The sequence below is a fragment of the Cajanus cajan genome, chromosome 4 (assembly GCF_000230855.2).
Source record: "Cajanus cajan strain Asha chromosome 4, NIPB_CcT2T_4, whole genome shotgun sequence".
NCBI classification, from domain to species: domain Eukaryota; kingdom Viridiplantae; phylum Streptophyta; class Magnoliopsida; order Fabales; family Fabaceae; genus Cajanus; species Cajanus cajan.
In genome coordinates, this window is record NC_138520.1 from 10,089,788 (window position 1) to 10,104,364 (window position 14,577).

At 46.4% G+C, this 14,577-nt stretch overlaps 3 protein-coding genes and 1 non-coding gene across 4 annotated transcripts; 3 read left to right on the top strand and 1 right to left on the bottom strand.

Moving 5' to 3' along the window:
• Positions 1 to 408: 408 nt before the first annotated feature.
• On the top strand, positions 409 to 3,403 carry LOC145957149 (uncharacterized). Its single transcript, XM_083073364.1, has 4 exons — positions 409 to 933; positions 1,448 to 1,591; positions 2,549 to 3,019; positions 3,131 to 3,403. The coding sequence occupies exons 1-4, from the start codon at positions 409 to 411 to the stop codon at positions 3,401 to 3,403; spliced, it is 1,413 nt and encodes a 470-aa protein (XP_082929490.1).
• A 6,586-nt stretch (positions 3,404 to 9,989) lies between these two features.
• Positions 9,990 to 12,302, top strand: LOC145957150 (uncharacterized). Its single transcript, XM_083073365.1, has 2 exons — positions 9,990 to 11,604; positions 11,680 to 12,302. Exons 1-2 carry the CDS (start codon positions 9,990 to 9,992, stop codon positions 12,300 to 12,302), a joined length of 2,238 nt encoding a protein of 745 aa, XP_082929491.1.
• On the bottom strand, positions 10,585 to 10,690 carry LOC145957656 (small nucleolar RNA R71). Its single transcript, XR_014433699.1, has one exon. It is a non-coding gene; the product is annotated as a small nucleolar RNA R71 (small nucleolar RNA).
• LOC145957151 (uncharacterized) lies at positions 12,299 to 13,495 on the top strand. Its single transcript, XM_083073366.1, has one exon. The coding sequence runs from the start codon at positions 12,299 to 12,301 to the stop codon at positions 13,493 to 13,495; it is 1,197 nt and encodes a 398-aa protein (XP_082929492.1).
• Positions 13,496 to 14,577: the final 1,082 nt, after the last annotated feature.

Sequence of the window (14,577 nt, forward strand, 5' to 3'; positions counted from 1 at the left end):
ATGGACAGCGAAGCAGCACTGAGAAGACTGATCGAACAGGTCGAACAAATACGGTAGCAACACGCTGCTGACCTGCAAAACATTCGTGCCAAGCACGAAACTGACCTAGCGGCGCAGCGTGCCAAGAACGAAACTGACCTAGCAGCGCTGCGTGCCGAGAATGAGCGTATTCGAGCCCAACTTCCTCGGCATCTTTCTGATCAACCCCCTCAACCGAGTAATTAACACGAGGAAGATGGGCACTCGATTTCCCAACCACCGACTGCACCCAGGGCACCGACCCACAGGTCTGCCACACATCGGTCACACGCACCAACGAATAGGTCGGGTCATGAAGTCAGCAATGCGCCCGCCCAAGATCCAGGACATAGGGCGAGCATCCGCCGCCACCCCTTTGTTGATGGCATTATGGAGACGCCCCTCCCTTTCGGATGGAAGCCTCTCAGCATCGACCGTTACGATGACACAACTGACCCAGACGAGCATGTCGATCTCTACATTACACAAGTAAACCTATACACTAATGAGGATGTTATTCTGGGTAGGGTTTTTCCGACCTCGCTCAAGGGAGCTGCATTGGCTTGGTACACACAATTGCCGGCGAGGTCGATCGACAACTTCGACACCCTAATAAGGCGATTTACGGCGCAATATGCGACGAGCCGACCTCACCATGTCACATCAGCTACCTTGGCCAGCCTCAGACAGGGCGACGACGAACCACTGAGGACGTTCATGGAGCGCTTTGCCAGCGTCTCGATCAAGATCCGGAACTTGAATCCCGAGGTTGCCCTACACGCCATGCTCATGGCACTCAAGCCAGGCCCTTTTATCGATAGCCTGTGTCGACAATCTCCCCTTGACATAGACGAACTACGTGCCCGAGCTGCAGGGTACATTCAAATAAAAGAGCATTCCGCTTTCCGTGACCAGGTTCGCGGAAAATCACAAGCAAAGTCAGACCACGGTCACAAAGATTAGGTGAAGGTCACCAACGACAATCAGTTCAAGAAGACTGCTAGGGCAAATAAAGGGGGGAGATACGACTACTACACCCCCTTGAATGCGCCCCGAGTCCACATCCTGGAGGAGGCCAGCAATAACAATCTGCTCACCCTACCACTGCCCGGCCACAGTTCCAACATTTTGGACAAATCTAAGCACTGCCGATACCATAGAAACTATGGTCACACAACCGAGGAGTGCCGCACCCTCAAAGATCACATAGAGGAACTCGTCTAGAGGGGACACCTCGGACAATACGTCCAACGGTAGCAGGGTCACCGAGGAGGTTACAACGGACGAGGACGAGGGCAAGGTCGCGGTTCCAACACTCGCACAGACCAACCCTCCGGATCTCAACAAAATGCTGGTGGCGCGGTGCAGGCCGAGGTAAGCTAGGAAACAGGGACAGCTCCCTTGCGAGGAGTTATAAACACAATTGCAGGTGGTTTCGCAGGGGGAGGCTCTAGCATCTCGGTGCGTAAAAGACATTTGCGCAGCATCAACAATGTTCACTCTTGATGGAACTACTTGGAGAAGAAAGTTGATTCTTCAAGTTTTCCATGCAAAGGACCGAAGAACTCTTGAGGTTGAACTCCTTGAGGTGGCGGAATCACCTTGGAGGATTCTCCAATGGTGGAGAAGCAATGGAGTAGGTTCGGTTACTTCCTAGCTTGTGAAGGAAGCTTGAGGAACCAAGGCAAAGTTTGAAGAAACTTTGATAGAATCCTTAGAGAGAGAGTTCTCTACGGTTTATAAGACTCTTGAATGAGAAAGAAATCTGATTTCTATTTCTCAAAATGTTCAAAAGTGATTACAAGAGAGGGATTTACAAATATATAGGGTAAGGTAGCTTCTAGGAGAAGGTAACCTTAACCATGGTTCACTAGGAACCATGGTAAGGTGTAGCTAACCATCCATGGTTTCTAAAACTTGTAGGAGAAGCTAACCTTGACCATGGTTCACTTAAGAACCATGGTAAAGTCAGCCCAACCTACCAAGGTTTAGAAACTTGGAGGAGAAGCTTCAAAAACTAAGAAGAGAGCTTACAAATTTCGGCCAAAGAGAAAGCACATGAGCTAGGCGGCCAAGGCTCCAATTTCTCCTTTGAATTATTTCAAAAATTGTTGATTTGGTTTAGTTAGGTTCATGAAATGATGATGAGACCTAGCTAAATCAAATCTATGAAAAATTAGGGGAAAAATGTGTCTAATATGCAAAATTTTGCCTTGGCCCATCTCAGGCCCAATTTCTAAGCACACTCCCTAGCTTTGCTAAATGTCACCGCTTTTTCTCTACTGAAAAATACAAAATGAATGTATCAACTAGGGAAGTTAAATGGAGTCAAACTCTCCAAGTAACCTACCCCAAAATCAATATACAAACACTAGTTAAAAGTAAGTAAAGTGTCTCACAAATACAAAGGCAAAAAATGAATCTATACAAAGAAACTATGTACAAACATATGAAAAGGTCTTTAAGATCATCCCATTCCTCTTGGTTCTTTTAGGATATCACCTCTTGGATTCCTTGGCCTTGGCCATAGTCTATCAACACCGCTACCTCGGCCCCACACCACAACACACCACCAATCACCTTCACCGACGACGACTACACTAGCGTCTGTCCAAACCAGGATGATCCAATGGTCATCGCTGTAGAGGTCGCCAATTGGGAGGTCCACAAGACGCTGATCGACCAAGGAAGCTCGGCTGACATCCTATACTGGCCGACGTTCCTCAGGTTAGACATGCCTCACTCCCTTATCCAACCTCACATAGAACCTCTAGTCAGTTTTGCAGGAGAACGAGTTCACACTCGAGGGTACGTGGATCTGTTGACAACCTTTGGAACCTCTCCTGATTCAAGGAGGATCATGGTCCGCTACCTCCTCGTCAAAGCCAACACATCCTACAACATAATCATCAGAAGACCAACGTTGAATCAACTCGGCGCTGTGGTGTCTACCCCGCACCTGACGATGAAATTCCCAGGGAGTAGTGGCAAGATCATCTCCGTCAGAGCAAACCAGAAAATAGCTCGACAATGCTATGCTTAGAGCTTGAAGGTCTCGCCATCCAAGGAATGTCGCAAAAGTGACCCCCCAACCGTAGCTCACATAGCCCAGGTTGACATCACTGACCTAGATCCAAGGTCAGAATCTCGTGACGAACGGCCAAGTCCCATCGATGAGCTCGATGTCTTTCAAGTTGGTAAACTCCTCGGACAGTGCACAAAAATAAGCAGGCAGTTAAACCTGAAGTTACGGCGGCAACTTGAACCCAAAATCTCCAAGAACGCTGACCTCTTTGCATGGTCCAGCGCCGACATGCCAGGTATAGATGCTAACTTTATCTGTCACAGGTTGGAAATCCACAAGGAGGCAAAACCAGTGGCCTAGAGGAAGCGGAAGGTCGATGGTGAGAGACGAGAAGCCATCATCACTAAGACACAAAAGCTACTGAACGCGGGCTTCATCCGCGAAGTCAGATACACCACGTGGCTGGAAAACGTGGTACTATTAAAGAAGAGCTCGGGGAAGTGGCGTATGTGCATCGACTACACCGACCTGAACAAAGCATGCTCCAAAGATTCGTACCCCTTATCGAGCATCAACAGGCTGGTCGATGGAGCATCCTGGCACGCCCTCCTCAGCTTTCTAGATGCTTACTCCGGGTACAACCAGATCATGATGTACCCACCGGACGAGGTGTACACGTCGTTCATTACTGACCATGCCAACTTTTGCTACCGCGTGATGCCGTTCGGCCTCAAAAACGCGGGAGCCACTTACCAGAGGCTGATGGACAAAGTCTTTCACCAACAGATCGGCCGAAACATGGAGGTCTACGTCGATGACATGGTGGTCAAGACCACTTCACCCGAGGCTCACGCCGCTGACTTGGCCGAGGTGTTCAGACAAATTCGAAATCATAACATGCGTCTCAACCTAGAAAAATGCGTCTTCGGTGTCTAGGGAGGTAAGTTCCTTGGCTTTATGATCACCAGTAGGGGGATTGAAGCCAACCCAGAGAAGTGCAAAGCCATCATACAAATGCAAAGTCCACAAATTGTCAAAGACGTCCAATGTTTGGCAGGACGGTTAGTCTCCCTCTCTCGTTTCATCCCCAGGTTGGCAGAAAGAGCAGGGCCTATCTTCACCTTGCTGGGGAAACCCAAGAACTTCGAATGGACCGAGCAGTGCGAGGAAGCTTTCAAGAGCTTCAAAGTTTTCCTAGCAACTCCACCAATCCTTTAGAGACCGGATCATCTTGCCGACCTACTCCTTTACCTGGCTGTGGCAGAGGAAGCAATTAGCGCGGTCATAGTGCAGGAGCAGCAGAGAGCACAAACGCCATCTACTTCATCAGCCGAGTCCTTCAAGACACCGAAAAACGTTACCAGATGATCGAAAAGTTGGCACTAGCACTACTCACGGCGGCTCGGCGTCTCCGACCTTATTTTCAAAGTCACCAGGTGGTCGTCAAAGCTGACTACCCGATCAAGCAAATCTTGAGAAAGCCAGAGCTCGCCAGACAAATGATAACATGGTTAGTGGAGTTATCCGAATTCAGCATCAAATACGAAAGCCAAGGCCTCCTGAAAGCTCAGTGCCTAGTAGACTTTGTGGCCGAACTGACTCCAACCTCGGCTGACGAACAACAGGTATGGACTTTACATGTTGATGGGTCCTCCAAATCTAAGGGTGGTGGTGCAGGTATTATTTTGGAAATGCCGAATAAGGTCACCTTAGAGCAATCTCTCAAGTTTGGCTTCAAAGTGACCAACAACCAAGCAGAATATGAAGCGCTTCTCGCAGGGCTAAGGTTGGCTCACGACCTCGGAGCACGAAAAGTGAGTTGCAACAGTGACTCAAAGCTCATGGTGGAGCAGCTCAGCGGGGCATACCAGACTAAGGATACACTACTACAGAGGTACTTCGATGTAGCCTCCCAACAGATCTCCTCCTTCGAAGATTGTCAACATCAGACCATCATACAGGAAACGCTGAACTCGCCCAGCCTAGACGACAAGGTTGTCAACACCAGTGACAGCGCTGATTGAGGATGGATGGCAGGGATTTGGAACTACTTAAAGGCAGGGATTTGGAACTACTTAAACCCCTTCTAAAATGCCTAGCTGAATCTCAGGCTACCTATGTCATCGAGGAGATTCACCGAGGGATCTGTGGATGCACTCTAGGGCCCGCTCGATGGCGACCAGGGTACTACGAGCTGGATACTACTGGCCTACACTGAATTCAATTTGCCAAACTTATGTGCAAAGATGCAAGGAATGTCAACAGTTTAGCAACACACGTCGGCAACTGCCCGAAGTCCTCCACCAGATGACGTCGCCATGGCCTTTTGCTCAGTGGGGAATGGACATTCTCGGACCATTTCCTCCCGCGAAAGGTCAACTTAAATTTCTCCTAGTGGCAATCGACTACTTCACCAAGTGGATCGAGGCATGTCCACTTGCCAGGATCACTACCGAGAATGTCCAGAAATTCACCTGGAAAAGCATCATCTGCAGGTTTGGCATCCCGCATTCTCTTGTCACTGACAATGGCAAGTAGTTCATTGCGCAGATTTTTGAAGACTTCCTCCGTGAACTCGGAGTCAAACACCTCTCAACCTCAATGGAGCATCCCCAAACCAATGGCCAAGCCGAAGCGGCAAACAAAATAATACTCCGTGAACTCAAGAAGCGGCTGGGAAGTGCCAAGGGACAATGGACTGACGAGCTCCCTAGCATCCTCTAGGTGTACCACTATACCCCCCAGTTAACAACGCAGGAAACGCCTTACATGCTGACCTTCGGAGCCGATGCCATGATCTTAGTAGAGGTTGGTGAAACGTCTCACAGGCGACGTGCTTTTGACAATGAGCAAAACGCTCAAAAAGCAACGATCAACCTTGACCTGATTGACGAGCTCAGAGAGGAAGCTCGGATCCATGAAGAAGCCTGCAAACTTAGAGCTTCCAAAAGATATAACACGCGAGTTTGACTTGGTGTGGCGACTACTAGGCGAAGCGCGAAGAGACTAATCAGAAGGGAAACTTGCACCCAACTAGGATGGCCCATTCCAAGTTGTAGAAGACTTAGAAAATGGAGCATACCGACTAGAAAAGCTCAGCGGCAAAGCCATCTCGCGAACTTGGAATGCCACGCATCTCAAGTTCTATTTCAGTTAAAATTGTAAGAATGAGTTGTGCACTCTTTTTTCGACTCGGTCTTTTGTCCCAAAAAGTAGAAAAATAGGTTTTGGCCGAGAGGGTTTTTAACGCGACTAGAAGAGCTCAGCGGCAAAGCCATCCCGTGAACTTGGAATGCCACGCATCTCAAGTTCTATATGAGTTAAAATTGTATGAATGAGTTGTACACTCTTTTCTCGACTCGGTCTTTTGTCCAAAAAAATAGAAAAATGGGTTTTGGCCGAGAGAATTTTTAATGAGGCACACCAACGATATTAATAAAATGACTCATTCTGTTCATAGCCTTTTAATTTTACATTGTTTTGGTATAAAATGCTTTATGTTAAGCCGAGGTCGAGTTCCAATCTTGGTACAAAATCTTAACCCAAGGTTGAGTTCGAACCTTGGTACGAATAGTTTTATCTCAAGCCGAGGTCGAGTTCGAACCTTAGTACAAAACCTTAACCCGAGGTCGAGTTCGAACCTTGGTACGAATTATTTTATCTTACGCTGAGGTCGAGTTCAAATCTTGGTACGAATTATTTTATCTTACGCTGAGGTCGAGTTCGAACCTTAGTACAAAACATTAACCCGAGGTCGAGTTCGAACCTTAGTACAAATTATTTTATCTTACGTTGAGGTCGAGTTCGAACCTTAGAATAAAATCTTAACCCGAGGTCGAGCTCGAACCTAGTTACGAATTATCTTATCTTAGGCTGAGGATGAGTTCGAACCTCAGTACGCAATCTTAAGCCAACGTCGAATTCGAACCCTGGTACAAATCACATTACGCTAAGCCAAATTTGAGCACCAAAGCACAAAATACAGAACAAATTCAGAACAAATTCAGAACAAATTCCGAGCGTGTTTTCAAACCACAAAAACGGGCAACAGCTAAGCCTAAAACATGAGCAACCAAAGGTCAAAATAGAACCATCAAGAGCACAAGATGAAAACTCAGGAAAATGGTATATACACAACAAGTTTGTAAGTTCAAAACATGAATCCAAAAAATAAGCAAAATAAACTAAGTTAGTACAAAACAGCCTAGGCAGAGGCATTCTCGCTCGAGTTGTCCGGGAGGTCGTCTTCCTTCACCAGCCGCCCGAAGCGCACCTCCTTCTCCACATGCATAGCTAAGAGGTCGACTCCAAGTGCAAGCAACCTCGCTTGACGAGCTGCCTTGACGAAGCCTTTCTTATGCTCGAACAAAACAGCTCGCTCAGTCTCGACGAGCTTCCTCTCCAGCCCTGCCTTAACATTGGCCATCTTATCAAGGTCCGCCTTCAGAGCCGCGACCTCCTCTTCCTTGGCACTAAGAAGCACCTCGTCACAGAGACGCCTCTCAGCATCTTGTCCTAGTTCTTCAAGGGAACGCACTCTACCCCGAGAGAAAGTGGAGAGCTCCTAAAGCTCGCCAACCTGAGCAGCATAGACTTCGTTAGCTCTCAAGGCGATCTTCAAAGACTTCTGGACCCTTGCGAGATCTCTCCTCGTAGATTGAAGCTCGGCCTCATTCTACCTCTTGGCCTCGCCCAAAGCGGCCCCCAAGGCCCGATTCTCCTCCTCCAAAGGCTGGACTCGGCTCTTCGCTTTTTCGAGGTCCCCTTGCTGTTTTGACCACTGGTGCTTCCAGTGATCCACAATAGCAATCGCCCTCTGCATGAAGACCTCCGCAGAGTCAAGGTCCTCCACTGGCCCGACCTTCTCAATCATCGCCTGATCAGCCGAGCGAAGCGAACCCCTTGGATATAAGGTCTCAGCGGTCACCCCTGAACTCCACAATGAGTCCACATCCGATGACGCGCTCACGTGATCCAACCTCGTCAAAGGGCAACCCTTGTTGAAGTGTTGAGCGATGTATTTACCCTTGGGGGCCTCCTTCGAAGGACGAGATGGTGGCACCGTGGCTGCAGGGTTTGGCGTTGGGACCTCAGAGCTCGGCCCCTCTCCGCGAACCTTGATGGAAGTCGAGGTAGGAGCCGCCTGCACGACAGTGGGGACGTTCCGCACTGGCATTTCCGAGCTCGGTTCCACTCGAATCTCATAAGCAGTTTTCTCAGGCCTCGACTGCACACAACACAAAACAAAATTTTCCCTAAGTTAAAAGGCAAGCAAACTGCGTTACGGGAAAAAGAAGCGCAACAATGAAGATACTGTCCTGCTGTTAAGTCTCAATTTTACCTCTTTTTGATGAGACTTATTGAACAAATTCCACTCATCCTTTGAACCATTGCAATATAATTGTTCTCTTTTTGGTTCATTTTGTATGAAGATATAACTAACCCAAATTCATCTAACAATACCTTAATCCACCTCATTTTTTGTACAGGTATTGAGCTAGAGATTTGAGGATTGAAGATCTTTTGGATTGGAAACATAAGGAGCCAAGGAGCAGAGCAGAGTGTCTGCGCCGGGCGTAAGATGACGCTGCGCCGGGCTTGAGAAGAACAGAGCAGTGGACTTTTGGAAGTTGTACATGCGCCGGGCGCGAGACTCCACCACGCCGGGCGTGATCGAGGCAGAGAGTACCTCAATACTCTCTGGAACGAATTGCGCCGGGCTTAATAGAGAATTGCGCCGGGCTCGCTCTAAGGCAGAGAATGCTTGAAAGTCTCTGGAAGACACTGCGCCGGGCGTAAAAAGTAATTGCGCCGGGCTTATAACGAGGCAGAAAGTGCTCAGAAGACTATGCGCCGGGCGCGACAACTTATGCGCCGGGCGCAGAACCCTAATCTGACCTCCCAGGCTCGTACTTGAAGCCATTTTCGAGGGTTTCTCCCTCATTCACACATTGGGCGCGTTTTGGGAGCTGTGGAAGGGATTCCCGGAGCTTGGAGCCGTTCGTGTGTGGGTCTTTCCTTCGGTTCTTCATTTCTCCCTTCATCTCTATTTTGTATTTACACTCTTTGTTGAGTGGTTTCACCCATTTTTGTGGGGTTAGATGTAACCAACGAATTCTATTGTAATCCTTACGGTTTTTATGATATATATACATGTTGTTTCATTCATTGTTGTTTATGTTTCTATTCTTAATGCTTGCTTTGGATTTAATCTCATTGCATGATATAGGTTCCATTGGGTATTGGAAAATAACCCTTGAAACTAGCTCTGAAACAAATGCCTAGTGGGAAATGTATCTAGGAATGGAGCTTAGCCCATTAGTAGTCTTAAACCCTAGCCCGTAATGCGGATGTAGATATTGGGTACTCAAGGGATTGATATTCAATATCCACATCTAGGCTCTTGCTCTAAGGGATTAGGTTTGAGTAAACTATTGGGTTGACTAAGCAATGAATTTAACAAGAGATTAAGGATTCATTAGTTTGACGTTTGGTGAAATCTGACCCCACAATCTCACAAAACCATAAAATCATTTCTACCCTTTCCACTCACAAACCAATATTTATTTACAGCTTTCATTCCAATAGTCTTAACTTTGAATTCACATGACAAATTATGAAATTGGAATTATTTTTTAGTCACGAATAGTCAATAAATGCTTATTTTACCTTCTAATCCCTGTGGATACGATATTTTTACTACTTGAACGGCCGGTATACTTGCCGTGTTTGAGACCGTTGATAGAATTAAACTAAATTTCAATTATAACAAAAGTACTTCAACGGAAATCTCAACAAGTTTTTGGCGCCGTTGCCGGGGATTAGAATGGCGATTTAGTATTTATAGCTATTTGTGACTTGTTCCTTTACTTTTATTGCTAATTTCTATTTCAGCAACTAATTCTTTGGGCTGACTTGTGCACTCTAGTCTTTGGTTTTCTCTTGTATGCAAGGTACCATCCGAACTAGAGGTACTGTTTCTTCTGAGCCATTGTTGAACGATCCTGAGATTGAACGCACGGCAAGGAGGAATAATAGCAACAGGAGGAGAAGGAGGACTAGAGCAAATCCAGTTAGCCAACCAACCATTCAGTTTCCTGAAGCTTTTGTTTCTGACATTCCTGAGTTCACTATGGAAGGTGGAGATGGTACTCACAATAACAATCACAACCGGAGGCGCACTATAGGTGATACTTTCACCTACACTAGCCCGAGGGAGTTCTCAAGCATTGTGAGGCCTACAATGAACGACAAACTAGCAGAAATGAAGCCTGCACTGCTACAGCTTATCAGTTCTCATCAATTTTCTGGCCTGGATCATGAAGACCCACACACTCATCTCTACACTTTCTATGAGTTGTGTGGTTCAGTTGGAGTTTCTGGGGCTGATGAAGAGGCACTTTTCATGAGGTTGTTTCCATTTTCTCTGAATGGTAAGGCTAAGGCTTGGCTTCATTCTCAGCCAAACCAAAGCCTGACAACTTGGAGGGATGTGGAGACCAAATTCTTAGCCAGGTTCTTTCCCCCATCTAAGAACACTGAAGCCAGAACTGCTATTGCTACTTTTGCTCAAGGTGCTGATGAGCCACTATGTGAAGCATGGGAGAGGTACAAATCATTGTTGAGGAGGTGCCCGAATCATGGTTTTGAGGTGGAGCTTCAAGTTCAAACTTTCTGTAATGGGCTACAACCTCAAACCAAGATGATATTGGACGCTTCTTTTGGAGGGTCAGTCATGTTCAGAACTGCTGAAGAAGCTATCACAATCATTGAGTCCATGGCTTCCACAGACTTCAGGAGCCAGCATGGTAGAAGTTCTTCAACCAAGAGAGGAGTTTTGGAGTTGAGTACTCAAGATGCGGTGTTGGCTCAAAACAAGATACTTTCCCAACAAATTGAAGCTTTGAATCAACAGATGGCCAAGCTTCCTCAACAACTTCAAGCTATGCACTCTAATGCTCCTCCTATGCAACAAGTGATGGCATGTGATTTTTGTGGAGGTGACCACCCTAATGGTTATTGTGCCGGATCTTCTGATCCCCAAGGTGCAGAAGTGAATTACATGGGGAATCAAGGGCGGCAAAATTTCTCTCAACATCCCTATCCGCAAAATTCAAATCAGGGGTGGAGAAATAACTATGGTGGAAACAAACCAGACATGAATGCTTCATCAAGTAGCAGACCTCCACATCAACACCAACACTCACCTTTGTATGAGAGAACCACCAAGTTGGAAGACACCTTGCAACAATTCATGCAACTGTCTATGTCCAACCAAAAGAACACTGATGCCTCAATTAAAAATTTGGAGATACAGGTGGGGCAAATAGCAAAGCAGCTAGCAGAGCAGCATAAAGGTTCTTTCTCAGCCAACACTGAACAAAACCCGAAGGGGCACTTGAATGTAGTATCTACAAGGAGTGGTCGGGAGTTTGTGGTGAAGGAGAGTGAGAAGAATGATGAGAGCAAGGAGAAGAATGACACAGGCGAAGATGATGATGATAGTGTTGATGAAGAGATCATCTTAGAGGGCCCAGGAGTGTGGAGAAGGAGTGGAGGAAGTGAGTCGGTTGTAGAGAATAAAGAAAAAATTGAAAATGACAAAAAGAAGGAGAAAGAAAAAGAACTTGAAAAAGAGAAAGAAAGAATCAGTAGAGAAAAGAATAAGGCGCCCATGGAGGAGAGGAATATTGTGAAGGTGCCACCCACCAAGAGCTTACCGTATCCTCATGCACCTTCAAAAAGGGATAAGGAGAGGCAATATGCTCGGTTCTTGGAGATTTTCAAGACCCTGCAAATTAACATTCCGTTCTCCGAGGCATTAGAGCAAATGCCTACATATGCCAAGTTCATGAAAGAGCTCCTCACCAAGAAGAGAAAGTATTTTGAAGAGGAGACCATTACATTGGAGGCGGGGTGTAGTGCCATTATTCAGAAGATGTTGCCAACAAAATCCAAGGACCCTGGTAGTTTCACTCTTCCAGTCACTATTGGGAGTTTAGCTATTGGGAAGGCCTTGCTTGATTTGGGGGCTAGCATCAATCTCATGCCCTTATCTATGCTTCAGAGGATTGGCGATTTGGAGGTGAAGCCTACTCGCATGACTTTGCAGTTGGCGGATCGATCTGTGAAGTATCCTCATGGCATTGTGGAGGATGTTCTGGTGAAGGTGGACCGTTTCTTATTTCCCGCTGATTTCGTGGTGATGGATATTGAAGAGGACGTTGATGTACCTCTCATTCTTGGCGACCATTCATGAAGACTGCAAGAGTTCTAATTGATGTGGATGATGGGAAGCTTAAGGTGAGAGTGAATGATGAAGAGGTTAACTTTGATGTGTTTGATGCCATGCACTACCCCAAGGACAAGAGCAGTTGCTTCCGGGTTGATGTCATTGATGAACTTGTTGAAGACTCCAGGAAGCATATCTCTTTCACTAACTCTTTGGAAAAAGTCTTAGTCAATATGGTTGAATACCTCCATGAAGAAGAAGATAGAGAGGTTGAGGCATGTTTGAGGAGCCTTGACTCATATAAGGAGGTGACACCGGACTCAGTGCACATGGAAGATTCGAAGGATGATGGGGAGGTGATCACCCCGAAGCTCGAGTTGAAGATACTCCCTTCTCATCTAAAGTATGTGTTTCTAGATGAAGGTGGAAGCAAGCCGGTTATCATAAGTAGCTCCTTATCCCCATTGGAGGAGGAGAAACTTGTGAGAGTTCTGAAGTTCTATCAAGGGGCAATTGGTTGGTCTATTTCTGATCTCAAGGGAATTAGCCCAGCCTATTGCATGCATAAAATATTTATGGAGGATGAGTACAAGCTGGTTGCTCAACCACAGAGGAGGCTTAATCCTGTGATGAAAGAGGTGGTGAAGAAGGAAGTGATTAAGCTGTTAGATGCCGGCATGATCTACCCTATTTCTGATAGTGCATGGGTGAGCCCTGTGCAAGTAGTTCCAAAGAAGGGTGGCATGACGGTGGTTCGGAATGAGAAGAACGAGCTGATTCCTTCTAGAACGGTCACGGGGTGGAGAATGTGTATTGATTATAGGAAGCTAAATAAGGCTACCAGGAAGGATCATTTCCCACTCCCATTCATGGATCAGATGCTTGAGAGATTAGCTGGTCAAGCTTATTATTGCTTTCTTGATGGGTATTCAGGTTACAACCAGATTGTGGTGGATCCGGAAGATCAGGAGAAGACCGCTTTCACTTGTCCTTTTGGTATCTTTGCTTATCGGAAGATGCCATTTGGATTGTGCAATGCTCCTGCAACATTTCAACGATGTATGCTAGCTATATTCTCCGACCTGGTGGAGAAGAGCATTGAGGTCTTCATGGACGATTTCTCCGTGTTCGGGTCTTCATTTGACGAATGCCTGACTAATCTTGAAGTGGTGCTTAGAAGATGCTTGGAGACCAACCTTATACTCAACTGGGAAAAATGACATTTCATGGTGACCGAGGGGATAGTTCTGGGGCACAAGATTTCTCACAAGGGCATTGAAGTTGACCCAGCCAAAGTGGAGGTAATAGAAAAACTTCCTCCACCCATCAATGTCAAAGGTATTAGGAGTTTCTTAGGGCATGCTGGCTTTTACAGGCGCTTTATAAAAGATTTTTCAATGATAGCCAAACCCCTGAGCAATCTCCTAAACAAAGACACTCCTTTTTGTTTTAATGATTCTTGTATGAAGGCTTTTGAAGCTTTGAAGGCTAGACTCACCTCTGCACCCATAATCACTGCACCAGATTGGAAACTGGATTTTGAACTCATGTGTGATGCTAGTGATTATGCGGTTGGGGCAGTCTTAGGCCAAAGAAGGACCAAAATTTTTCATGCCATTCACTATGCTAGCAAGGTTTTAAATGAGGCACAAATCAATTATGCCACTACTGAAAAAGAGTTGCTAGCCATAGTGTTTGCATTGGAAAAGTTTCGGTCCTATTTGATTGGTTCCAAAGTGGTTGTGTTCACAGATCATGCAGCCATTAAGTACTTACTCACCAAACCGGATTCCAAGCCAAGACTCATTAGGTGGATTCTTCTGCTTCAAGAGTTTGATTTGGAGATAAGAGATAAGAGTGGCAAGGAGAATCTGGTTGCTGATCACCTCTCAAGGCTCATAAATGATGAGGTGACCCTGAAGGAGAGGGAGATCTTGGAGGAATTTCCTGATGAGAAGCTGTTCATGGTGCAAGAGCGACCCTGGTTTGCTGACCTGGCAAACTTCAAGGCAGCTGGAGTAATCCCTGAAGATTTCACATGGCACCAGAAAAAGAAGTTCCTCCGTGATGCTACCTACTACGTTTGGGATGACCCTCACTTGTTCAAGATTGGTGCAGATGGCCTATTGAGGAGGTGTGTCTCAAGAGAGGAGGCCAAGAGTATTTTGTGGCACTGTCACAACTCCCCCTATGGAGGTCATTTCAACGGAGAGAGGACAGCTGCCAAGGTGCTTCAATCTGGATTTTACTGGCCAACACTCTTTAAAGATGCCCATAGTCACGCCAAGCAGTGTGACAGTTG